This window comes from Ctenopharyngodon idella, chromosome 7 (genome assembly GCF_019924925.1).
Source record: "Ctenopharyngodon idella isolate HZGC_01 chromosome 7, HZGC01, whole genome shotgun sequence".
Lineage (NCBI taxonomy): Eukaryota > Metazoa > Chordata > Actinopteri > Cypriniformes > Xenocyprididae > Ctenopharyngodon > Ctenopharyngodon idella.
In genome coordinates, this window is record NC_067226.1 from 23,225,198 (window position 1) to 23,253,007 (window position 27,810).

General features: G+C 36.7%; 2 protein-coding genes across 4 annotated transcripts; one reads left to right on the forward strand and one right to left on the reverse strand.

Moving 5' to 3' along the window:
• The first annotated feature begins 2,400 nt into the window (after positions 1-2,400).
• Positions 2,401-8,820, forward strand: LOC127515659 (Y-box-binding protein 2-A-like). Of its 3 annotated transcripts, none has more exons than XR_007930845.1 (10): positions 2,401-2,564; positions 3,463-3,526; positions 3,921-3,954; positions 4,943-5,032; positions 5,124-5,375; positions 5,644-5,726; positions 6,441-6,621; positions 6,829-6,936; positions 7,014-7,115; positions 8,270-8,820. XR_007930845.1 is itself a non-coding variant. In XM_051899541.1 (10 exons), the coding sequence occupies exons 1-9, from the start codon at positions 2,513-2,515 to the stop codon at positions 7,047-7,049; spliced, it is 900 nt and encodes a 299-aa protein (XP_051755501.1). In that variant the 5' UTR covers positions 2,401-2,512; the 3' UTR covers positions 7,050-7,089; positions 8,270-8,820. The 3 variants fall into 3 exon arrangements, 2 of the variants coding, with proteins under 2 accessions (XP_051755501.1, XP_051755502.1); XM_051899541.1 differs by having other exon boundaries at positions 7,014-7,089; XM_051899542.1 differs by lacking the exon at positions 2,401-2,564 and adding an exon at positions 4,555-4,679 and having other exon boundaries at positions 7,014-7,089.
• A 182-nt stretch (positions 8,821-9,002) lies between these two features.
• On the reverse strand, positions 9,003-27,068 carry LOC127516638 (solute carrier family 2, facilitated glucose transporter member 4-like). The gene is made up of 11 exons (XM_051901421.1): positions 26,801-27,068; positions 23,580-23,675; positions 19,314-19,474; positions 17,884-18,008; positions 15,686-15,801; positions 15,354-15,516; positions 14,597-14,784; positions 11,819-11,923; positions 11,467-11,568; positions 10,618-10,821; positions 9,003-10,512 (listed from the first exon to the last, which is right to left on the reverse strand). The coding sequence occupies exons 1-11, from the start codon at positions 26,831-26,833 to the stop codon at positions 10,288-10,290; spliced, it is 1,518 nt and encodes a 505-aa protein (XP_051757381.1). The 5' UTR covers positions 26,834-27,068; the 3' UTR covers positions 9,003-10,287.
• Positions 27,069-27,810: the final 742 nt, after the last annotated feature.

Below are 27,810 nucleotides of genomic sequence, written 5' to 3' on the forward strand. Positions count from 1 at the left end.
CTATTGATGAGGCTCCAGTGTGTGGGAGTGACAGATTGCGCACAATATTATATATATTATATCGATATATAATTAAAGCATTATTAAAACAAGCTAACGTTTATTTTATTATTATAATTTATAATTTTTTGCAACAGGACGTTTTCTATGCTATAATGTATTTTTATAATAGAAATAGATATAAAAAAACATATGATATAGCTTACCTGTCAAGCAATGTGGAAGCAAAATGACTAAACATAAAAAATAAACTTATACAGCCATGTGTTTCTTTGTAAACACAGACTGTTATTTAGTTTAATCAATGTTATGTTTGACGGCAAGATAACCTTGCTTTCTGGAATAACCCTTAGGGCCTTTGCTCTGGCTTATCACAAGAGCCCTTTCCCCCACTCAGCATACAGAGCAAAACAGGGCCCTAAAAACTATTTAATATATACTTTTAATATAATGATAGCTACCAAAAACACATTTTCTTTATTTTTATTTATATATTTATTTTTCGGTAGCCAAGTCTTTGTCATTGTTTAAAGAAAGGTGGCAGAATCTTCACTAGTAGTGACTATCCTGAGCTGTGACATCAAAGGCAGCATACAGAGAAAAAATATCCACTTTACCCTAAAAAAAATCGATCACTGGCAAAACAATTACTTCAATATAACGAAATAACTGATATATTATATTAAAAATGAAGTCAGACGTCACACCCACGGACCTTTGGCTGAACATCTGATGCATATGGCACACAAAATTGGAAACACTTAAAGAGTTTAGAAGTCATCATCTGATTGGTTGAATTCTACAAGATTTTCTACAGGAATTCTAACAGTCCACCTGTAATCAAACCTGCTGTGATGCCAAACCCCCTCAGAGAAGAAGAAAGCAGTCATGTTTACAACTGTGGCAATGAGCACTTATCAGGATCAACTAAACGCTGGATTGTATGTGAAGTTTGCGGCATAGACTCTTTAAAATACGTCCAAGAGTTTTACATGCCAGTCTGTTATTGTAGGGACTTTGACATTATATACCCCTAAACATGACTCTGAAAAAAACTAACTGTGATTGGTTTCTTTACATGTCAGTCAGATGGCCTCTTGTCAGAATTTCTTTTGTAACAACTAAATTTAAAAAATAAAGATCTACAAATATTTTATATTCATATATCTTTTGTTTACTGCAAAGGTCAAATGTTGAATGTCTGCGTGTGACTTCACTGTAAAAAGAATTGTTGGTTTAACTTAAAAAAGTAAGTTACCTGGTTGCCTTAAAATTTTGAGTTCATTGAAATTAAAAATTTGAGTTAATACAATGAAGGTGATTGGTTTAATCAACAGAAACTCAAAATATGTTATCTGAACCACATTAATTATTTAAGTTAATTTGAAAAAAGAAAAAATGTTGTGATAACATAACAGTCTGGATTTCTCTCGTTCATTCTCATTCATCAAATGCAACATGCATCTCAAAGGGCCGTTATACGTAAGAAAAATATATTAAGTTCTGTACTGAAAGTTTAATAAAAAATCCAATATGGAGACCTTAAAAAACATGTTTTAAAACATTGTATTTTTATACTTTTTAACATGGTTGCAACCATTTCACAGATTAAAAAAATACTAGTGAATAACTAGTGAAACTAGTGAATAAAACTAAAACTATAGTGAATAAAATAGCGATTGTCCAACAAAATGATGTGTTGGGAGAATATGACCAAATGCATGGCACCCACAGTCTTGTCAAGTCGTTTGGATAAAAATAGTCAAGTGAAACTTGAATCTGGTGACCTATGTGTAGAAGGGCTTGTGCAAGGCATATTGGGTAAAAAGAAAAAAAAGAAAAGAAAAGCAGGGCCATAACCAGGCACAATAATATTAAACTATTATATCCCATCAAATCACCAGGCTGACTAATTTGTGATTTGTCTGATTTTCTATCAACAGCTACACTACTTGATATCTTCACGGAGAAACAGGTGCACTCGTCTGATGTATTTCATGTCACCATTACAAAATACATGTTAATGTTTTAGAGGCATCTAGAAAAATATCAAATAGATAGATAGATAGATTATTTGATAATATAGCCTATTTTTATAAATTTGAACATTTTACTTAATATACATAGGCTGTGCAAGAACATAAGCTAAGTGTTGTTATGTGCTTCCTCTTACAGGTGTGACAGAAGAGGAGGCATTATACAGACTGACTAAAGCTGGATTATGACTAATAACATAATCATTTAGAAAACATTAGCATCTTGTTGTCAATAATTCTTTCAAAAGTCGTAATGAAGTGTGAAGAACAAGTTGGTTTTCGCGCGAGACATACGCTGACTCCCAATTAATCACGCGAGAATGAAGATAAAACTCGCGGATTGGTCGCTTGAACACCAATTAAATCCAGGCTGAGTAGATCCTTCCTGACAGGGAATCGGGATAAAAAGTTTGAGGTGGCCGCTCAAGTAAAAGTTTGGCGAGTCGGAGGGAGGGGGTTAAATCCAGAGAGAGAAGATGAGCGACACAGAGGCGTCTGAGCAACCTCAGCCCGAGAGAAAAGTTATCGGTAGGGGTTTAGTGACAATGATACATTTATTTAAGGCACATTACGAATCATAGTAATGAACACTTCAGGTTTATGGAATGAGACGCGACTGACTGGCTTTAGAATTCTGAAAAATTAGCTTTTTGTATCGATCAGCTGTTTATTCTGATCTGGTGTTTTGCTTTACCTTTCGACAGTATCGTTTTTCAGAAAATGGATTTATTTTTTAGGCGGGCTGAAATAGTTTAATTCACACTTGCCACTTTGCATATAGCCTACTATCGATAAAGTTGTGGATAAGTGCTTTTTACCACATAGTTACCTTCCTCTTTGGGACTTGTTTTTACCATTTATTCTCGAGTTAGCCTACTTATCACTGGGCGATCTAATCGTCTCTTGTTGGGATTTATTCTGTTTCTGTAACTACAGCATAAAGAGAACTTGAAGTAGCATGTCTGGTATGATCTGAAGTTGTTCATATTTGAAGCAGCGTTTGGCTATTTACACAGTGAAAGTGCGTTGATGACCCACATTTCTGCGCGCTGTCACCATGTGCTTTATGTGGGAGGGATTTAACTGCAGGTGTGTTGCATGTCGTTAGGTAAAAGCTTTACATTATTAGCCATAATTTACTATGTTTACCCTTGAGTCGCATATATCCAATAAGAACCTCATCTTATGCAAAAACGCGTATTTTCTCTCTTTATGTCTTGGATAGATCTGTGACCAGCGTCTGAACGACCTAAGTGGTTGAAAGGTTTCAAAGTTTATAGTTAATAATTCACACACGTGGCCCACAGTGTTCAAATGAGTCTGTTCGCCGGGCTTTGCTTCAGCATACGAATCTTGTCAGATCAAACCAACAACTCCAAAGATTTTCTCAATGGATGGTGATGCATTATTTTATGATCTGTTGCAGCAACCGGTGTGCAAGGAACTGTGAAATGGTTCAATGTGCGCAATGGATACGGCTTTATCAATAGGTAGGTTCATAATGCTGAAAGGACTCCTCACCGGTTAGACTAACTGTATGCACAGATACACAGTCTGACGGGTGTCAAATACTGTGGGGTCCAAACGTCTGAGACCACCAAGTGTGTGTGTTTAATTCAAAACGACTATTTTCATTACAATGTAACAAATTTGATTTGAAATTTTTTAAATTCTGAAACGTTATTTCCAGGTTTAAATGATAAAAGCCCAGATTTTTAAAGTGATCTCAGACTTCTGGACCCCGTCTGTAATAATATCGCTAAGCAAGCATTTGAATTATCTTTATTTATTTGGCCTTCACAATATCAAATGTTGTTTAAAAAAAAATGAGTTAAAATCTTAGTCTGTTTAAAATTTAATTGAATTCCCTTTTTTGTTCTACAGAAATGATACTAAGGAAGATGTATTTGTTCATCAGGTAATGTTTACTTTATAAATACATTGCAACCTTTAATTTAATCTATTTTAAATAATTTTCTGGTGAAGTAATGCCACTACTGTCTTCTGAACAGATGTTAAAGGGTTAGTTCACCCAAAAATGAAATTTCTGTCTTTAAGTACTAACCTTTATGACGTCCCAAACCCATAAGACTTTCGTTCATCTTCGGAACACAAATTAAGATATTTTTGAGGGTTTCTGAACCACACATAGGCAGCAACTTCATTGCACCTTTTAAGGTCCAGAAAGGTAGTGAAGACATCATTAAAATAGTCAATGTGACTAGTGGTTCAACCTTAATATTATGAAGTGACGAGAATAATTTTTGTGCACAAAGACAACAAAAATAACAACTTTATTTAACAATTTAACTGTTGTCATATGCAGTTGACGTAGTGAACGTAGTGCAGGCTTCCATGTTTACGTCCGAACGCCGACTCTTTATTGGCCGTTGTTAAATAAAGTCATTATTTTTGTTTTGCTTTTGTGCACTAAAAGTATTCTCGTCGCTTTCAACATTAAGGTTAAACCACTGTAGTCACGTGGACTATTTTAACAATGTCTTTACTACCTTTCTAGACCTCAAAAGGTGCAATGACGTTGCTGCCTATGTGTGGTTCAGATACCCTTGGATTTCATCAAAAATATCTTAATTTGTGATCCGAAGATGAACGAAGGTCTTATGGGTTTGGGACGACATGAGGGTGAGTACTTTTATTTTTGGGTGAACCAACCCTTTAAATGCAGCATATAAACATGACATTCTTGCCTAGTAAGATTAAATGACATTTACAAAAAAAAAAAAAAAAATCTACCGAGATGTATCACCTATACAGAAATCCTAGATTTCAAGTGCTCCTAAGATGTTAACATTCATTTCATAAATGGTTTGACTTGCAATTTAACCCACTCATCACTGATGGAAAATAAATGTCATGCTAAGGATATGCCTTTTCCCTTCGAGCAGACTGCAATAAAAAAGAATAATCCAAGAAAGTTCCTCAGAAGTGTGGGGGACGGTGAGGTTGTGGAGTTTGATGTTGTCGAAGCAGCTAAAGTAAGTGGTTCTGGGTGAATCAAAATAGTGTTGAGGAATATTGTGAGTTTTATAGCTTAATTTTCTCTCTAAAACTGGGCATTTGCTTTAGGGCTCAGAGGCAGCGAATGTGACCGGTCCAGGGGGTATACCTGTCAAAGGCAGCCGATACGCCCCCAATAAACGCAGATTTCGCAGACGCTTTTACCCCCGTAATGCACCTCCTACTGAAGGAGAGGAGAAAGCTGGGGGTGCTCCAGCTGGTCCCACAACTGAGGGAGAGGGCGGTGAAGAGAAAGGAGCCCCTCAGCCACGTCCTCGGCGCCAGCGTCCACGCAGGAGACCTGTTCCGCCACAAGGCGAGGTGAGGTTGATTGGATGCTGTTTTATCAGAAGGTCTACGTTTTTTTGTTTTTTTAGATTAATGGTATTTTATTTTTATTTTTTTAAACTTTGTTAGTGAATTGGGTAGGCCTTTGTGACATTTCATAGATTACATGAGTTAAATTGTGTGTTCAATGTGAACTTTCAATATTGAACGTGATATTAAGCCTTTAAACTTTAGCTCGTTTTGTTTTAAAACTGCACACAGCTGGTCAGTGAGTTTTGCAGTTTTCTTGCCTCTGCTCTAGGGAGAAGCAGGAGAGAAAAACGAGGAAGTAGATGGTGCCCAGCAGAGGCCGCCACCTCGCAGGTTCAGACCACGATTTCGAAGGTTCATATCACCACTTGTATATATTTTTGAAAAAGGTCTGGAAAAAGTCTTGAGTAATATGTAGTCTTAAATATAATTTGATTTAATTTATAAAGTCTGTTTCTAAAGTTTGAATGTGTTCTGGTAAATACGGAGCCACTAAAGGGACAGGGTGAACAAAAAAAAAAAATGAGATGGAAGAAAAAATATTTGTCAATACTTTTGCATTCTCTCGCAAATGTTTATCCGGGGAACGCAACTTTTTGTGAGAGAATGCAAAAGCATTGACTTATTTTTTCCTCCAATCTTATTTATTTATTTTTTTTCACCGTGTAGGGGTTCCATAGGTAAAACCTTGCTTTTTGGTAGCTGAATTGAATCGAAACTGACCTGATTCCAGCTGAATAATGACATTGTCTGCTGTAAAGCTGCTTATAGCTGAATTGAACTCATTTCAGTATTGAGGAGCTTTACCCTCTGAACTGACTTGCAGCAGAATTTGTCTCATTTGATGAAGTTTGCGTCATTATTTGCGTCGTTATTTCCTTGTTTATTACTGTGAAGCTGCTTTGAAATCTGTATTGAGTAAAGTGCTATATATAAATGTGACGTGACTATTAATTTCCATGATACCTTCAGAGGTCTTCCATTGCATTGCCTTAAATATTCATGATAGCCTGTGCTCGTTTATTGTATTTTATGCAAATGGGAAAGTCTCTCTTCTGTGATGCCCAGGCCGTTCCGTCCCCGGCCACCCCCTGGAGAGGCTCAACAGACAGCAGCCCCTGTAGAAGAGCAAGAGTCGCCCCCTAAAGAGGGCCAGACCAATGGGGAGCAAACAGAAGGGCAGCCCCGGAAACCTCGCAGACCTTTTAGTCGGCGCAGACAGAGGAAATCTGAATCCAGTACCTCTAAAGTAAGTGATTTTTTTCACTGCTGAAGTGAAGTAGTTGAACTTGACAATATTAGTTTGGTTCTCACTGCCTGACTTTAAAGTGATATTAATGTTTACTGCCACAATTCTGGAATGGCCATTTTCTCTGGACATGCAAATAATCAAATGTTTTGACTTTAAAGCAATGCATCTTGGGCTAATAGTCTTCTCACAACTGTCATTGTTTAGGATGGAGACGAACCTGAAAAAGCCCCTGAGTCTCCAGCCCAGGCCTCCAAGCCTGCTAACATCAAATCCTCTTCTGAAACGTCCCCAAAACAATCCCCTAAAAATGAGGTGTTTTGTTTTGTTTGTTGTTTTTGTTTGTTTGCAATGACATAAATGTGCACTAAAAACTGTTTCTCCCTATGTAGGCACCTGCCCCTACAGCTTCCAAGCCCTCAGAATGATTTCTGTGACCTGGAAGAAATCATGTGACCCTGGCAAGAGGTGGGACTTCCTGAGCTAAACTGGTGGTAAAGTGTTTTGGCCAACAAACAACTGCTGTTATTAAATGCATTATTGCATATGTTGTCAGCTTGTGAAATTAAGCAGCAGCTACTCCATATTCTGAAAAGCTTCATTCTTAATTTTTAAATTAACATTCTTAACTATTTAAAAAGTTGAAGAAAATGAATTGGCTTTAATTGGCAAAGACAATCTGTGCTTCATTCCTTTTCTGATTTAATATTTCAGCTTGATTTTTCGTTTTTACATTCAGGGGTAGAAAATTAATAAATCGCTTGAATATTCATTCTCTATATGTGGGCAGGAATGAAACTCCTCTTTCCGCTGATTGGTCAACCAAAGATCAAACCATATCATCAGTTGTTCCTCAGTTACGTGCAACAAAATAAGTCATCCATTGCTACAGTTGTATGAATTCTTAGTGTTTATTGCAACTACATTTCATCTCTTTCCCATCAAACAACCAGACTCATGAATTGTTTGAAACAAACCATACCGGGGCAGAGCCTAGACAAGGCATAGACATAAATTCACCTACACGTTTCATAAGGAAGAGATGAAACGTTGCAATAAACGCTTAAAGCCTGAAACGCACCAAGCCGACGGTTGGCTATAGGGCAGTTTTTGTTCGTCGGCCGACTAAGTTTTCTCAGTGTGTTCTGCACCATCGGCTGAAGTTGGTTCTCGTCTGCTTTTTTCCGGCCGATTCGACATGTTGAATCGGTGTCGGAGCTCGTCGGTCCATCTGATCATTCTGATTGGCTGTTCAGCTACTGCCACCTGCTGGTACGGAAAGGCATTTCTTCTTACGCAGGTGCAGAACTGACGTGCTACTTGGCTGTCGGGTGTCGAGCATCAGTTTGGTGTGTCAGGGCAACTTTGGATCCAGACACTGCCGACATGAGCCAACCCCGCAGTCTGCTTTCGTCGCCACTAATTCGTCGGCTTGGTGTATTCTGGGCTTATGAATCCGTATACACAGATTGACAACTTCACATTCTCTTAATTTGAGTTTTGAACTCTTTTACATGCAAGTTCTGCATATGTCTGACTCTGAATGTTTACTATAACTGTTGTCATCTCCCACTATCCTTTTAAGTTAACTTTCTTGTTTTTCTCTCTTTTATACCTCATATTTTGTTCTTCCTGTGTCACTGCGTAGGTTCCCAGGTGGGTTAGTTTGGAGGGTAGGACCTCGCCTGTCTCGTCAAACGTTCAAACAACTTGCCCCTCGCTTCTACATCCTTGTCCCGTCCCTAACCTGATCCACCGCTTGTGGTCTGGACCCTCCATCTGTCAGGGAGCGAGAAAGAGCGGGATGGATGGAAAGGAAGGGGCTGGTGGGGAAGGGAGGGTTGGGTTGATGCATACTTGGCCATTTAAAAGTAAATAGCAAAAAAAAAAAACCTGCTCTAAAAAGCCCATTATATTTACAATATTTCCCCTTAAGTTTTTTTCTGTACTATGGGCAATGAGCGGTAGAGAAAACGTGACCAGTTCGGCTACTTTAAGTTCATCAAAGAGAGGAAATGCCATCCAGTGTGATGAGCGCAGCACAGACTCTTCTCTTACTTGTAACTAGATAAAAGGGGAAAATATGCATCCAATCAAAATGCAAATTGGTGTAAAAATTGTCCTTTTCTTTTGGTATGTACTTTACTTTGGTGGGGATTTGTGCAATGCCAGTCAAGTAAATAAAGAGTAAATAGATTATTTGCAAAGCCTTCTGACTCTTCTTTGTGTCTTTTGGACTGAATCAGGGTTTGTTTGTTTGAGCAGGTCATACTTGACAGACACAAGCTTAATGCGTCAATTTATCCATGTTCTGTTGCACCAAACCTTGAGAAGCTGGTCACACTTCCTGTGCTTGTAAATGTACAGTTGGTTTGTCAGAAAACCAAAAAAAAAATGTTTTATTCCATCATAAAAATAAGTTAGTTACACCTCAGAATGTGGCATATAGTGACAATAGAAGTCCACATATAAGGAAACAGGTCAGCTTTTTTTCACTCATCAAACGGCACACATCTTTAATTTCTCAGTGGGACTCATTTCTAATACATTTCTAATATAGTGAATAAGAAATTCTCTCTCTCTCTCTCTCTCTCTCTATATATATATATATATATATATATATATATATAAAATATATTAAGCACAAACTATTTTCTATATAATTCATATGAAGTTACACATGTCTGAAATTACAAAATGTGCATGTTTTAATGTTTGATTCTGTCTTTGAAACTGATTTGTAAAAATATTGAAGGTTCTTGTTTGAAATAACTAGTTTCTCTAATGTGTGTTGAATATAGTGCATGATATAAGCTTTATAATCTACTGGTAAAATTTTTGTTTTGTGCAAAAGCATTTTATTCTTTAAAAGCATTTGACAGTTTGTTACCAATCAGTATTAGAATGCTTCATGGACCCTTTTCACAGACTAATATTGCGCTTCCACAATTATCAACATCGCAAATCTAGTAAAGTTTTTCGTATTTTAATTTTTTAAAAATTGAATACACTTTTATAATGCTATACTTCATGTTATATTACCTTCGTTGGCAGTTTATGACCAAAACGAATCAACACTGCTGCGAGGGTCTTTCCAATACAACAGCTGAGGAGTAGCGGCTAAATTTACATCTTATTCTCTTCTGACTGCTGTAATCAATCTCTTTATATTTTTCCCTCATTTGGAAACTTGTGGAAACATTATCACAGATTTGTTGCTTATGCAATTAGAGCAGATAGAAATAAAAAAACGTATATTTGCTGTTATCTTCCATTCACCGCTTTAGAAGTTTACCCAACTATGAAGACTTGCGCTTCTAAAAACCCTGAAAATGTGAAAAAGGTCCATTATCCTTCAAGAATGCTAAAATGAAAAGAACAGTCTATGATCTACTATAATTGTATGCAAAAGCATAGCTGGCAAACCTTTGTACAGCTAAAGTGCAGAATTCCAAATCTCAAGTCTCGCTCCTTTTCAAACAACATTGCACTTTCTCCCAAAGTCCAACATCCTTTCTTTATAATACTTAATTTCCAAAGACCACATAGTCTCTTCTGAGTAGTAATGTCTTTTTGGTATGCATCCTATTTTCCTCTCCAAGCCACAAAGAACAGTAAGTTGTGGTGATTCTGGCCCCCATCCACAATCTCTCTCGCTCTCAGGCTTCAGTTCTCTGTCCCATCAGATCCTAGGTAGTCCAGCTCTGTACTGTGTTTCCCTTGATCCAGGCCCAGGTCCATGTCCATCATGTTTTGTGGATGACCATGGAAGGTGGCTGAGATCTGGTCAAAAGTCTTGCCTCTTGTCTCAGGAACTCGGAAGAATGTGAAGATAAGGAAGAAAAGGAGGAGCGCAGCAAAGATGAGGAAAACGTATGGACCACATAGGTTCTGTTGTAAGGAGAGATTGAGTTGGATGGATTTAAGACACGTTTGACATAGGTAGGTTAGTGAAATATTGCAACTAGAATAAAATAATGTTTCTTCTGCACTTACAGCAACATACTGGAAGCCCATGCCAATGATGAAGTTGGCAGTCCAGTTGGAGCAGCCAGCTACAGCCATGGCTGCTGGTCTAGGACCTTGTGAGAAGAGTTCAGCCACAAAGAACCAAGGGATAGGTCCTGGCCCCACCTCGAAGAAGGCCACAAAACCAAAAATGGCCATCATGCTAACGTAGCTCATTGATGGCACAGTCTCCTGTCAGTAAAGAAAGAAAAGTAGTTAATGACAAGGAACAGTTCCATCACCTTTCCTAAAGCAGAGTTGTTGTTTTTTTTTACAGTTATATCTTTTTAGTGCTTCAAAACAACAGTTGAACCAGACATCACAAAGTGATCAAAATTTTGACAGCATTCACTGAGCAGGAAAATGCAAAGCAAATGTGGTAACACTTTATTTTGATGGTCCCTTTTGAACACTCTGTTGACTATAAGTAACTTTGCAACTACAGGTCAACTAACTCTCATTAGAGTATTAGTAGACTGACTGCTTAATATCTGCTGACTCTTTATTGTGATGGTCCCCCAACAGACATTCTACTGACTATAAGTAAATTTGCAAGTACATGTAAACTTATTCTAACCCTAACCATACCAGTCTACTAATACTCTACTAACACTCTAATGAGAGTTAGTAGACATGTAGGTGCAATGTTACTTATAGTCAATAGAACGTTGGCCCCAGAAAGGAGCCATCAAAATAAAGTAAAACCACAAAGGTATGTTTGAGCATTTTACAATAAGCTTCTGCCCTCTGACTTTAAGTACTTTATCAAGTACTTTTTCAGTAACTATTTTTAATACACATTAGTGAAACATCCATTTCCAAGTATTTTGAGCTGACCAGTAATGTGAGGGCAATTGTCATGATGATGGCACAGATACACATTCCAGCAAGTCCAAGCATGTGGAGTGTCCGGCGACCCATCCGCTCGATCAGGAAGAGCTGTAGATTGGACAAGAGAGCAACAGACAGTGAGCGATGTAAGTAATAGGCATCACATAATAAACATGTACTTGGGCTTGGTTTATGCTAATAATGTAGTTTATATTGTTTGATTTTTTTCCCCCATTTAATTATACAAAAATAATTATATCTTATTTTTAAGATAAAAAAACATTTATTGGAATGCTACATTTTAGCCAAAAAGTTAGATTTTTTTAATGTTATTATCGAATTTTATTATGTTACATACCGAGACTATAGTGAAAGCACAATTGACAACTCCAGCACCTATGGTGGCGTACACCGGACTCTCCACCCCAGCCTTCTTAAAGATGTCAGTAGAATAATAGAAGATCTGAGCAATGGAAAGCAAGAGCAGTTGTCAGAAAAATATGAAAAAATGGGTTCAAAAACATGTCACACACAAATTCAGTTTATTTCAGTTTACTGTTCTAAAAAACATCTTTACTGCCATAAACAAAACATGTATTAAAAGTCTTCTTTTCCTTTAACCCCTTAAGCCCTGAGTTTTTTTTTTCTGAGTAACACAAAAAAGTAAAGACTCGTAACTCCAAAACTATAGCAAGGAGAGTCAAAAGGTTGGTATCGTTTGAAAGGAAACTTTTTAAATTTAAAAAAAAAAAAAAAAAAAAATTGGACATTCTCATGCTGAGAAACTGCAAAAAAAAAACAGCAAAATAAATAAATAAAATAAAATAATTATTTCATTTGGGAGAATCCAGTGTAAGTAATGATGTGCCATTTTCTACAATATATGCATGTTTCATGAAGTTATAAGCTAAAATGTCAAGTGATAGCTACATTTTAGTGTCAGTTAGCATCTGTGCGCCTGTGGGCACATGTGTCGTAATTTCGTGATCAATATCTCGAGATCGGCTTATTGGATTATGATGTTGGACTCATTTTAATCGTGAGAATCTGCTGTAAATAATGATGTCCAATTTACAATCGGAGAATGTTTCATGATGTTACGAGCAAAAACTGTATATTATTTACATATGGGTCTTGAGGGGCTTCACGTACAAAAACTCGCTCAAGTTTTATTCAAAGCCCAAAACTATACTCGTTATATTCTACTCCGTGAGACCTTTCAAATCACATATAACACATGATTATCTGAGCTGTATGATGCTTTTGACACATTGGAGTACATAATAAAATTTTTTTTTCCTAAATTATGAATTTTTATTATTATTATTTGTCAGCAAATAACTCAGCAGTACTTAGGAGTTATTCAAATTGGCTACATTCATTGTAAAGTTCAGACTCTAAGCTTTCAACTGACACTTATTTTGTGATTATCTAGGCAGGAGTATTGAAAAATATGGTTATTAATTTTTTTTTTATAGCTAGGTGGCGCCCTCGGGTGGTACACTTCGTTTTAGAGTGATAACTCAGCACTAGTTAAAGAGTTGAACAAAAATCTGAGTTTCTAAGCTTTAAAATGATACCTATTTTGTGTTATTCCTGTCAGTGGTTGCTTAGTAATTTGATTATGAATTTTTCTGCCGGCGGGACGCTTCGGGCTTAAGAGGTTAAAGGGCTAAAAAGTGAAAATTCTGTCATTAATTACTCATCCTCATGTTGTTCCAAACCCATAAGACTTTTGTTCATCCTCAGAACACAAATGAAGATCTTTTTAATGAAATCTGAGAGCTTTCTGTCCCTCCATTGACAGTCTACACAACTACCACTTTCAGGCCCCTAAAAAGGTAGTAAAGACATCATTAAAATAATCCATGTGACTCCAGTGGTTTAACATCAATTTTATGAAGCAACGTGAGTGCTTTGTTTGCGAAAAAAAAAAAAAAAAAAAACATGATTTACCACTTTATTTACAAAATATTAATCTCCAACACGCATTCACGAGAGCATTGGAGATTAATATTTTGTAAATAAAGCAAATAAAATTGAAGTTAAACCACTGGAGTCACATGGATTACTTTAATGATGTCTTTACTGCCTTTCTAGGTCTTGAAAGTGGTAGTTGTGAAAGCTCTCAGAAAACTCTCAGATTTCATTAAAAAGATCTTCATTTGTGTTCCGAAGATGACTGAAAGTCTTAAGGGTGTGGAACGACATGAGGGTGAGTAATAAATGACAGAATTTTCATTTTTGGGTGAACTAACCCTACAATGGTGATAAATGATTATATTTATACATTAATTGTTTAGTCCAACACTTTATTTTTTGTGCCACCATATTATGAAGGGTCAGTTACATTTACTAAATCTAACTTTATTAAATCATTTTAGAAAACTAATTCAGTTAAAGGGTTAGTTCACCCAAAAATTAAAATAATGTCATTTATTACTCACCCTCATGTCGTTCTACACCAGTAAGACCTTCATTCATCTTCGGAACACAAATTAAGATATTTTTGATTAAATCCGATGGCTCAGTGAGGCCTGCTTTCAAAGCAATAACATTTCCTCTCTCAAGATCCATAAAGGTACTAAAAACATATTTAAAATGACATTTCCTCTCTCGGATCTCCTATCAAACGACTAAACTGCTGAAATCACGTGACTTTGGCGCTCCGAGTCACTGATCCGATTCGCAAAGCTCCGAAGCAGTGTATTGAAATCGGCCCATCACTATATTGTTGAAAAGTCGTTATTTTGTTTTTTTGGCGCACAAAAATATTCTCGTCGCTTTATAATATTAAGGTAGAACTACTGAACTCGCATGGACTGTTTTAAATATGTTTTTAGTACCTTTATGGATCTTGAGAGAGGAAATGTCATTGCTGTGAATGGAGGCCTCACCGAGCCATCGGATTTAATCAAAAATACCTTAATTTGTGTTCCGAAGATGAATGAAGGTCTTACGGGTGTGGAACGACATGAGGGTGAGTAATAAATGACATTATTTTAATTTTTGGGTGAACTAACCCTTTAATGAAGCAGACCCTGTAGAGGAGCTGCATTCAACTTTTTAAAATTTAAGTCATTAATCTCATTATCTCTTTCTTTCCTAGTTAACTGAGCACAACTGCAGCACTCACAGCATTAACTCCTGACAGCTGCTGAGAGAGCTGCAGCAGGATAGCGATGATAATGGGCTGCCGGTATAGAGGAGAGCGAAAGAGCTCAGCAATGGACACTTTCCTCTCCATCTCCATCCTCCTCTTTTCCTCCTTCATCTCAGCCAAGTCTTCACTGACCTCCATACGGCCAGTCAGTCGCCGCAAAGCTGAAGAAGAGAGGAAATAAGCTCAATGGTTAGTGTGTATTTAGTTTACCATTTAAGAATTCTTAAATTATATTAACATAACATTCTAATTAAAATATTTGTGATCTGCTGTGGAGCATAATATGACATTCACTTTTCACAATTTTGAACAATATGTACATATGTATTTCATATTATTTTTTAAACATTTAGTTAAAGTTATAATTTGTATACATTTATGAATTATTATATTATAAATTATAATAATCTGCCAATGATTAAGCAGTATTGATTTGTGACTTATGTTGAGCAACTGTTGTTAGGCTAACTGAGCAGATAAAACCTCTTTTATTTTATGATATGTAATGACAAAGTTTAAACAAATGTTCAGACATCTCAAATGCTTTGTATGGCACTGCTCCTGTGCACCTTCTCAGCAAGTGTTTGGTATTCATATTTACTAATTGGTGTACATCTATGCATGAAAAACCATGTGGGATAAGTTGATTAACATTTAAAAAAAAAAAAAAAAAAAAAAGCAATATTGTTTCATGGGGACATAAATGCGCCAACTAGAAATGGCTCCTCACCGCTCTTTGCATGGTGCTCTTGGCAGCGGATGATATAGAGGAAGCGCGGGCTCTCCGGGCAGAAAGGCAACAGCGTCATCTGCAGGACTGTAGGGAGTACTGTAACACCCAGCAGCACCGGCCACAGCTGCTCACTGCCCAACAGAGACTCTAGTCCTAAGATCTGAAGAGAAGATCATGAGATGGATAATGAAAAATGAGTGAAAAATAAAAAATAATATGGAGAATGAAATAATAAATGACTGGGGACCAGTCACAGTAAAAATAAAAAAATAAAATAAAGGAAAATAAAAAACAGTATGAATGGACTTAAGAACTTAAGTTTACTCTACCTGGGCGATAAGAATGCCTGTGACGATGGCCAGCTGGTGCAGGGTGCCCAGAGCTCCTCTTAGATTTGTAGGGGCAATCTCACCCACATACATTGGCACCAATCCCGATGCCAACCCTTACGAAGAAAAAGAAAAACAAGAGTTCTCTGAATATAAACAGTAATTTTGTAATTAATTCCTGTGACAATTAGATTTTCTTCCTTCAGAAATCATATGTATAGCATGTACTATTGGAGCGTGTATTTTAGCAGTGTGTGCGTGTGCCTGACTGACACCATGTGATGGGGCTCGTCTGGTGTCAGCTGCACCTTGATACTGCTGCCAAACGTTTCCATCCCAGTGCAATGTAAGATGAACCCATTCTCTTGAAGTGCTGTGCAATGTATCCACAACACAGCAACACCAGGCTGGCACAGACATTTCCCTGCAACAATCTACAGTATCTCCCTGAATCCCCTGCTATTGCAGCCATTCTTGATTTTTTATTTGGAATGATTTATTTATAAATGCTAAGATTATAAATAAAATAGGTTACACTGGAGATTTTGCCCTTATTAAATAATTAAATATATTTAGCATTTTTGCCTTTATTCAGTTTTAGAGAGGACAGGAAGCAAAGTTGAAAGGACCACGTGCCGGGATTCGAACTCAAGTCACCCAAAGCAAATTTGCACTACATGTCAGATTTTTACTAGTGATAATTCTGTTAGAGATATCTCTCATTTAATTATCACTAGTAAAAGTGTAATTTGAGATATCTCTAATTAGAATTATGGCTGGTACAAAATCAGTTATAGATATCATTAATTACAATTTCTACTAGTCAAAACTCATTTGTAGATATCAGAAAATATTTTCAAATGGAAGTCAATGGAAGAATATGACTAGTCAAAATAGCATTGTACATATCTTAAAGGGTTAGTTCACCCAAAAATGAAAATTCTGTCATTAATTACTCACCTTCATATTGTTCCAAACCCGTAAGACTTTCATTCTTTCTTTCATCTTTACAACTCAAATGAAGATCTTTTTGATGAAATCTGAGAGCTTTCTTTCCTTCCATTGACAGCTACGCAACTGAAACTTTGACGCTTCAAAAAGTTCATAAAGAGATCGTAAAACTAATAAATATTTCATATGAATAAGAAACGAAGAGAAACGATCGCTTTATTTGATAAACAGATTTCTTCTAAACTCACATCAGTTGTGGTAAACGGAAGCTCAAGCATGTTCGCATGATGTGCGAGAACGTGCTAGTGCGTTCCCTGAGAAGTTTGTTCTCGCGCGTCAAGGTTTGGTTAAGCTTCTGTTTATGTTCGCTGATCGATGTTTATTTGTGAATAAAAGCCTAAATTCAATCTGTTCATCATATAAAGCAATCGCTTCAGAAAATTTGGACTAAACCACTCGATTCATATGGATTAGTTTTACGATCTCTTTATGAACTTTTTGTAATTGATAACAAAATTTCATTTTTGGGTGAACTAACCCTTTTATTTCAATTACGACAAGTCAAAATTACAGAACAGATATCTGGAATTGGAATTTTGACTAATCAAAACTAAATTACGAGTAGTAGAGCCATTTAATGCTAAAACGGCTTGCCATATATGGAGCTTTATTTGCTGTAATTATTAAGACATTGTGTTTAGAGATATCTCTAATTGAATTTCTTACTAGTGCAGTTATAATTGCATATACAGTATCTCTAACTATCAATCTGACTAGTCAAAATATAATTATGACTAGCTGAAATACAATTGTAACTATCCACAATATATTTATGTATAGTCAAACCATAGACCAGATTTTAGCGTAAGTTCAAATCTGTGCATACACACATTTTATAAATGAGGCCCTGTATGATTATAGTTCTCATATAAATACATGGCCATAATGCAACAGTATATGTAATTGTTATTGTAATTTATTGATAATGTTAAATATTAAGAGCTTGACTGAACCCATCCAGTCTTACTAGTCTCCCTCATGAGTTTAATAATACACTGTGCTCACCGTTTTAGATTATGGAGTGAGTTCATTGTAATTTATTTTTAACTGAATTACACAGAAATTCAATTAAATGTAAAATTTCAGCTGCAAGAATTTTTAAGATTAAGCATTTACTGTAAAGAAAAGAAACTCATATACCCTAGATAACTTGTCAGCAAAGTGTAAGAAAAACAGTGAAAGCTTACCACAATATGCCCCAATGGTAAAGCGTCCTAAAATCATCATTTCAAATGACCGGCTGATTTTGGACATCCCCATCAGGCCTCCACCAATAAATGCAAGGACATTATTGATAAGCATTGCTTTCCTCCTACCATAATAAACAAAGAACATCAAATTACCTGTAGGCCTATGTAATACAATTAGGACATTTAGATTTTGACATTTCTATGTTTTTTCTAAAACAGAACAGAAATCCCACAATTTTTCTCCACATATTGATTCACATTTTTTATCACACCCCTTCTGCTGACATTATGTTCTCAATCACATTGTACAGGATAGAACAGTTGTGCCAGCTTAATGTTATGCACCCCAGCTAAAATCAATGACACAGGAAAATACCATGGCCTTCTGTGACCATGAAAAAGGGCAGGTCATCATTACACAGCTGTTGTAACCTGTAACTTGAGATCTGAATGCCCGTATTATGACTGTGCCCTTCAACAAGGTTGCCCTTTAGTATAAGAGTAATTTAAATCACTTTGGATTAAAAAAAAAAAAAAATTATTATTATTATAAAACAATAAACTTGGCCCAGTCCTTTCTTAAACTATTCTACCTGATGGTATGTTTCACATTTGCTCATCCACTTTCTGGTTTCTTTACTCCCTCTTTCTTTTCTTTTACACTCCCTTTCTCTTTTTTCTGCATGCATGACAGCTTGTTGGTTTTACAATCAGTCGATAAAACACTGATGGTTGACTGGCCCACACACAGGGGCGCATTAATACACAGGCTTTTATGGGCTGAAGCCCAGGGGCATGCACTGGGGAGGGGCCTACTGGCTGCACAAATTGTTTTTTTAAATATATATTAATAAATATTGGAGTTTACAGCAGTGACAACAGCATTCTATAACCAATCTCACACCCATTTTTCAGGACACAACCGGATGTTCGGGAAAGCCCTGCTGTGTGAACGGAACCGGACTGGACAACTAGTTTTCATACAGTGCGAGAGAGCCAATCTTTGCTGAACGTGGGTTTGGTAAGTTAAAAGGGCCCGGTCCACATGGATATAAACTGCATGTCAACAGAAGGTTTTAGATTCAGTTACTGTCTTCCTACTACTACTACAACTACTGCTACTTCTACTACTACTACTACTACTACTAATAATAAAAATGTCTATTGTGAGTGTCATTCTCCAAAAATTTATATTGATATTGATATTATTACTTTTCAGCTAGAAAATCAAGGAAAAATCATTTCTGAAGTTATGTCATTTGAATGTACTCATACATTAGCACAAACTGAAATATTTATGTATTGACTAATGGCCTAGTGACATTTTTATTCGAGGTAGGGGGCCTACTGTAATGCTGTAATGCCCACAATATTTAAGTAATGAGTGTGTTTTTGTAGATTTTAATCTGTAGTGGAAATTGTCTTACCTGCCAAAAAACTCTGAGATGATTCCCACAGAGAAGGAGGACACCATGCCCCCAATAGAGAAGATGGCCACAGAGAGTGACCACAGAGATGTCAGTGTTTGTAGAGGGATTGGTTCTGAGTACCTTTCCGTCCATGTTGAGTTATAGTCCTGCTCAATGATCTGAGGTCAGAGGGATACAAAAAAGAGAGAATTAGTACTCTCAGGAAAAAAAAACTTTGCTCTTCTTCAAGAGTGAAAATAGTCTGTTATCACATTCAAATTGTGATGTTAAAGCATTAGTTGATTTTATGTTTTGTGTGTGCATCACTTTTCACCCTGATAACACAAATATCTTTCTTATTACATTTGAATGAGATTAGTGATCTGCACATGCCTAGTTTTGTATTCTGGAGCAAGACACTGGGCTGATTCAGGGGCATGATTAAAGGGGCAGAGGCTCAAATTTTAAATTCTAAATTCACAAATTAGAATGCCGGAAAAATGTTTTTGGATTATCATAAACATTTTATTTACTATTGTCACATATGTTCAAGGTTTTGATTATGCTCATCTTTTCATGTTTTGAAGTTTCTCATAGTCGTGTTTCCTGTTGTGTCATGTGATTCCCTGTTCCCCTCATGTGATCTGGGGCCTATACCATGAAGGCAGTTTAGGTGGCTAGACAGGTACACTATATTGCCAAAAGTATTGGGACACCCCTCCAAATCATTGAATTCAGGTTTTCCAATCACTTCCATGGCCACAGGTGTATAAAATCAAGCGCCTAGGCACGCAGACTGCTTCTACAAACATTTGTGAAAGAATGGGTCGCTCTCAGAGAATTCAGTGAATTCAAGCGTGGTACCGTGATAGGTTGCCACCTGTCCATTCATGAAATTTCCTCACTATTAAATATTCCACAGTCAACTGTTAGTGCTATCATAAAGTGGAAGCAATTGGGAACAACAGCAACTCAGCCACGAAGTGGTAGGCCACGTAAAATCACAGAGCAGGATCAGTGCATGCGGAGGCGCACAGTACACAGAAGTCGCCAACTTTCTGCAGAGTCAATAGCTACAGACCTCCAAACTTCGTGTGGCCTTCAGATTAGCTCAAGAACAGTGTGTAGAGAGCTTCATGGAATGGGTTTCCATGGCTGAGCAGCTGCATCCAAACCTTACATCACCAAGTGCAATGCAAAGCGTCAGATGCGGTGGTGTAAAGCACGCCGCCACTGGACTCAGTGGAGAGGTGTTTTCTGGAGTGACCAATCACACTTCTCTGTCTGGCAATTCGATGGACGAGTCTGGGTTTGGCGGTTGCCAGGAGAACGGTACTTGCCTGACTGCATTGTGCCAAATGTAAAGTTTGGTGGAGGGGGGATTATGGTGTGGGGTTGTTTTTCATTAAGAAAGGAACTCTTAATGCTTCAGCATACCAAGACATTTTGGACAATTTCATGCTCCCAACTTTGTGGGAACAGTTTGGGGATGGCCCCTTCCTGTTCCAACATGACTGCGCACCAGTGCACAAAGCAAGGTCCATAAAGACATGGATGAGCGAGTTTGGTGTGGAGGAACTTGACTGGCCTGCACAGAGTCCTGACTTCAACCCGATAGAACACCTTTGTGATGAATTAGAGCGGAGACACCGAGCCAGCCCTTCTCGCCAACATCACTGCCTGACCTCACAAATGTGCTTCTTGAAGAATGGTCAAAAATTCCCATAAACACACTACTAAAGCTTGTGGAAAGCTTTCCCAGAAGAGTTGAAGCTGTTATAGCTGCAAAGGGTGGGCCAACTCCATATTAAACCCTTCGGGATTAAGAATGGGATATCATTAAAGTTCATGTGCACGTAAAGGCAGGCGTCCCAAAACTTTTGGCAATATAGTGTATGTTTCAGTTTAGTTTTTGCCAACTCTGGGTTTTAGGCACCATGAAAGTGTTTTGGCTTTTAGCGGTGTTCATCGCCATTGTAACTTAGTCTCCACAGCTAACCTTCTCTGAGGAAAAATGAAATTGAAAGTGGGAAATTTCAAACTGAAACTGGACCAATCAGCTGAGCAAAGTGACATATATCTGACGCAATAAAACTCAATAAAATCATTCCCCCAGTTTGCTCCAAATTAAAGGTCACTACATAGTAACAGATTTATAAAGACAAAATCATCTGACTATATAAATCATCAATTATTATTTATTAGAATTATTTTATATGATTTATATATTTTCTAGGCTATAGAATTATACACTTAATCCATCACATATGAGCAATTTTAGTTTAACAATTATTATAACACATTTAGTTTAAATATATAAATGTAGATAGATAAAGCTTTAAAATGACTACATGTGAGCTTGCATGTTCAAGTCTCTGTATACATACATATATATATATATATATATATATATATATATATATATATACACATATATATCTATATATTATCAACTATATAAACTAACTTCACAACTTTCACTGATATAGCACAATATTTTCTTCTTGATGCGTAAATGCATTTATGTACTTCATATTCTTCAATCTCTTCAGTCTTTGGCAGAAAATCGCGAGAAGTTAATCACAGTTTTGCATGTTTCAAGGCATGTGATTGGCTGTTCGCTACTGATGTCACACTTTCATGTGCACACATTCCATGGTTATTGATGAACTCAGGATCAAAGCCTGTGCTGACAGAGAAAGTTGATCAACACCATGGTACCAACAAAGCCTGATTGGATTGGTTTGGGTTTGTCAACTCAACTGATCCTGTAACCCTGAGTTTGTTCAGCTACCATCATGGTACGGGCCCTAGTGATGTTACGTATGATACCTTGTAGCTAACTTTCACAAAAATCTGTACACATATATCTATTTTTATAATGGTAGACCATTCAAATTTAATGTTATTGCTGCTGAAATTTGACATCTTTTTATTTTTTAATTTTTTTTTTTTTAGGTATCCGAGTCATATTAGAGCAGGGGTTTTCAAACCTGTCCTGGAGAACCCCCAGGCCCCAGCACTGCACATTTTGTAAGTATCCCTTATCTGACACACCCACTTCAAGTCTTGCAGTCTCTACTAATGAGCTGATGAGTTGAATTAGGTGTCTTAGATGACGGAGACATACAAAATGTGCAGAGCTGGGGGAGCTCCAGGACAGGTTTGAAAACCCCTGTATTAGGGGATATGTTAAGATGTCCACCAAAGAAGATGCATACTGATTTTCAACTGGATCATACGGTTGTGGAGTTATAATGGTTTTTTAGCTGTTGCACCCCCTATTAGTGAAATTTTACAAAACTTGGTGTGTGTCCGAAGAATGTCCTGTTGTCTATATGTGTCAGGTTTTGTTAAGCCTGGACACTGCGTTCAGCAGCTATAGGTCAACACTTAAAAATAGCCGTTGCCTGACCAATTAATTAACTTGTATCTCTGCAATGCTTAGACGAATCAAAATTCTTTTGATAACTTTTTGCCAGCACTGTCACTAGCTGCTGTGTGCCTATTTTGGTGAAGATCGAACAAACAGCCTAGGAGGAGTTAGAAAAAGTAGGTTGCACGATTGGGACCATCCTGCCGAGTTTGGCGTCTCTACAGTTTACAGTCTCTGCCACCCATACATTTTTTTGGGAAGAAAAATATGGAGGAGGAAGAAGAAGAAGAAGAAGAAACCATTCTAATATGCTGATTTGGTGCTCAAGAAACATTTCTTAATGTTGAAAATAGTTGCTCCTTAACATTATAAGTATCTTTACTGTCACTTGACCAATTTAATCTTACTGACCCAAAACTTTTGAATGATCGTGTATCAATCTAATCTAATGTAATGTGCGTACGAGAAGTATTATGGCCCTTTGAAACAGCTTTGGGAAAAAATACCCTGAATAACTTTAAGAAGTGATATGAAGATCCATGGTAGAGATTAAAATTCAAACTCAGGTGATAAAGTCCTGGCACTAGAACAAAGAGATTCCCAAACAATAACACAAGCATTAGCTACATGTTATTCTGGTCCCATTTGTGTAAATGTCACATCTAAATTTTTCCTCTCACATGCTCTGTCAAAACACACTCTAGAATTAGATGCTCTTGGATTTTACTGTACATCATAAAAGGAGAACAAATGTTTTCACACTTCAGCAGCTCATGATGCACTTTAGAGTTAAATATAATGAAACATTATATTCTTTGGACAACATTATATCCAGCTGTTTCAAAGTGAAGTTTTAACAATACAGTGATATTATGTCAAAAATATGTATCATATGGATGCAGTATTACCTTCTGTGGAGCGTTGATGACTCCAATGTTATAGCCAAACTGTAAGGAACCCAGTACAGCGGTGAACACTGACAGTGCGAGGGTTCCAGTTATTCTCTGCAAGACACCAAAACACACAATGTTTATAATCACAGTATCACAAGTCTGTTGAAGCAGGAATATTTTCATGTAATCTCAGTACATTGGTGTTTAAAGTATAATCAAATATTTTAAAATATAAGTTATAAACATCAAAGGAAGTTATTACAGTAATACTGTCATCTTCACTCTGTAAATTTAAATGTTTTCTATATTGTTAAATATTGTAATTCTATATTTATATATTGGGATAAAATGTAAATACATTTTAAAAAAAGGTAGGTAGATTTAAAATAGATAACTGAGATATATATATATATATATATATGGTGACTCTTATTGACTGGATGGCTGAGGACATGGTATGATTGCCTCAATCTGTATAATAAAAACCATTATGTCACAGAATGTCTTCACAGAAATATGTTCAACATTAGAGAGGTTGAAAGCAAGAAATCTATCTGATTACATTAGTACCTTCATGTTTAATTAAGGATTGGTGCTTTAAAATGAAGCCCTGTACTGATTTGATCTGTTCTGTCTGTCACGTGTTTGAGGTAAAATGGTTCAGTCTGTTCCCATGTCTTTGTGGTTCATCTGGCATTAACAGCATTGGCCACACACCTGTCTTTTCACTGACTGACAGCAGCATGGGAACAGAGCAGACTCCTCTCTGTTTATCTGCTGACACATCCCATAGGAGTGTACAACACATCTCTCAAAATTATTAGGGGCCAAGCACCAAAGGTGCATAGGCACCTATGTATTTGTTATTTTTCTTCTTCTTCTGCTCTTTTGTCTATGGCATCCCATTGAACCGCTTCTGAGAATGTTATGAAATTTGGCACACAGATCTGAACTTTAAGCAAAGCAAATTTTGAGTCTTTAACTCAATCCCTATAGTGCCACCAACTGTCCAAACTTGTACTCATGTTTATGCTAATAACTTTTGAACCATAAAGCCTAGAAGCAAAATTCTTTGCACAGATTCATTGGCTCAAGGCAATTTGACATTATGATGTTATTTTCCATCACAAAAAAAAGTCTGCCTTTTTTTTTTTTTTTTTTTTTTTAGCATTTTTCAAACTCGTTCTAGACAATTCGTCTGATTTTCAGCGAAGTTGGCTCAGATTATCTGCAGCCCGTGCTAGCAAAAAGTTATTAAAAGCTAAACCTTTTCTAGAATAACATGCAAACAAAATTCAACAAAGAGCACATCAAAATGCAATGCTTTAGCATACTGAGACAAATATTGGTACATGTCATCACAAGCATGACCTGAGGCAACTTGCAGCGTTTCGGCACACCGCCACCTACTGGTCCGGAGATATAAATTTATTTAATCATTCACTATTTTTGCTTATAACTTCTGAATGGTTTGCCCCAAAACCACAAAACTTTAGATTCACATTAGGTCTCATTAGATTCGTTATGACATACCGAGTCAAATGGTACCCAATTTTTTCCCATATCGGCCATGTTGGGCGTTGACCATTTTGAATTTTATGAAGACAATATTGTTATGAAACTCGGTATGTGTCATCAGAACAATGCCCTTAAGGTACTCAAAAGGTTGAGATAGTTAAAATTTGTAGTTAGTTGTTAGTTAGTTAGTTGTAGATAGTTAAAATAATGAAATAATTAAAAATACAATGAAAAAGTTCAAATTTATAATGAAATTATAAAATAGATTTTGATGAATTTTAATGAAACTGGTCTTAATAGTTTCCTTGAGTCATACCGAGCACAATTATGCCATATCAGTCGAAACTGCTGTCCGTTATTTTGAATTTCTTTGAAAACCTACTTTTTTAAACTCCTCCTAGACAGTTTTCACCAAAATCGGCTCAGGTCATGAGACCATTCTGGCAAAAAGTTATCAAAAGCTTTTTGATTGACAAAACCGATCGAATAACGCATCAATGAATTTAATGTCATGATGCCAATCTGATTCTGAGGCTGTAACTCTGCAAAGCTTAAGAATATTGACACCAAACTTTGTGTCATTGTCACCTCTCAGTGACCACACATTTGGTAACAGCACCATCTATTGGTCAAAAGTGATAAGAAATTAAATCATATTACTATTGATTGTATTTATGATTTTCTGCTGTTTTGACTAAAATCATCTAAAACCAAAACAAAACTCTTTAATCACTCATTGTTGCATTCTGATAACTCATCAATCATTATGCCTCTTTTGTGCTTGGCCCCTTAATTGCTGCTTGCAGCTATATTTATATAAGTTTAAAAAAAAGAAATCTAACCACATATGAATGATACAATATAAATTAAATTAAAACCATTTGTTGCTCATATATTCATTTTTATGGTATATGACACAATTATGTAAAAAAAATGAAAAGGTTTAAATGAAACTATGATATAATATTAACATTTTTCCACTAACTTGTGTTGTGTGTTTGTTCTCTGGCATGACCAAGTTGTCTTGAGATTTGGCTATGTTGTGTTTTGTAATGATACACAAAACAATGTCAAGAGAGACGGTATGTCTGAACACTTGGACAGCAGCATTTTTTCAGGAGAATAACTGAAACTTTAACAAAACATTAAAATGAGTTCCTCAGATATGCTGGCATAATAACAATATTGATGAGGTTGGCAATAGGCAATAGTGGCATCTGCATGTTGTGATTACTGTCAGCACACCACAAAGCACGACACCAACAAGCACTAAGATACAGTATTCAGTTAGTCACTGTGTGACTGAAATGCTTTACTGAGTAACTCTGAGTCATTTTAAAGCAAAGATTTGACCTTGAAACATGTGACCTTTACATACTTCATCTAACTGCAATGTTGACTTTATTGCAATCTCACACTCTCGCTGGATCAAAATACCCAGTGACAATGTTACCATAACCATCGGAGGCTGCACGTCTGAGTGTGAGTGTAATATTAAATCAGTACATGGGCAAACTCTCATAATTTATTATTTTAGCTATTTAAATCAACTAATAATAGCATAACATTCACTTTAAATATAAACATACAATTATTTAACATGCAATCTAAAATTGTTTAAAATGTTTATATTTTAAAGATCCAAATTAAACAGTTATCATCATCAAACTGCATGGCAGTTCACATTATCTTATATGCATAATCGACATTGTCATTACCTCCCCTCCTAACTGCTGAAACCCAGCCGGCATGACTCTGAGTGTGTGAGACTCAAAGTTTTGGTCCTGTCTCACAGTCCTCTCCAAGCAGTATTATTCCAAAGCACTGATATGTGAATTTAATTTGTCCTTTTAAACGTACACACACACAAAGACAATACTTAAACAAACAAACAAACAAAGAGTCCGGAATATGGATCAAGGCTTGTGCGTCTATAATTTCCTCTGTGAGGTTTGAAGAAGAGGGCACGGGGACACATGCTCACAAACTCTCCACCCGCATGTTTTTAGAAGTTTGGGCAGGAGGGGAGGGGTTTAGATCTATGCGAAGTGTAGCTACACTGACTAGACTGTTTCCATTAGCTTCAGTCCAACAAGGTTTGTCACCATACAAATTGTCTTGACCTTATGTGTCATTGCGTAAAAGAGCAAGGGGTACAGTAACATGTTCCACATGACGTTTTAGAGAGAGAGAGAGTGGGTGGAAACACTACATTTTGTACAGAACTAGACTAATTACTATAAAGTTTAATCTTCATTATCTGTTGGATATTCTGTGTATCCTCGCTTATAGGGTAATTAAAGTATTATCTGAGCGTATGGTTTGAGAATTTCAAAGATTCACTTCTTAAGTTCAGCTTCCACCACATCATTACCTCGAGATGCCCACCTTGATGGTTTAAAAACCAACATTACTGGCCAAGAATGATTAACTGAGCTGACCTAGTCTCTATTGTTCAGCTTTTCTTAGCTCATAAACCCATTACTATTTTGGAACACATGCCTAAGGGGTCACAAACTCTGCCTATAAGCCCCTCCCCACAAACTTCCCATGTCGCACGAAAAGAATCCTCCCCAGGCAACAGGTGCTCCTCAGTTGTGGACTATACCACTTATATCTTGAGGTGTGCAGACTTTTTTATTTAAGCAGAGATTTGCGAGGCAGGGGGTTAGAGTCTGACACCGAATCCGTGAGCGACGCAATGGAAAAATGTCTGATGTCGTTCGCT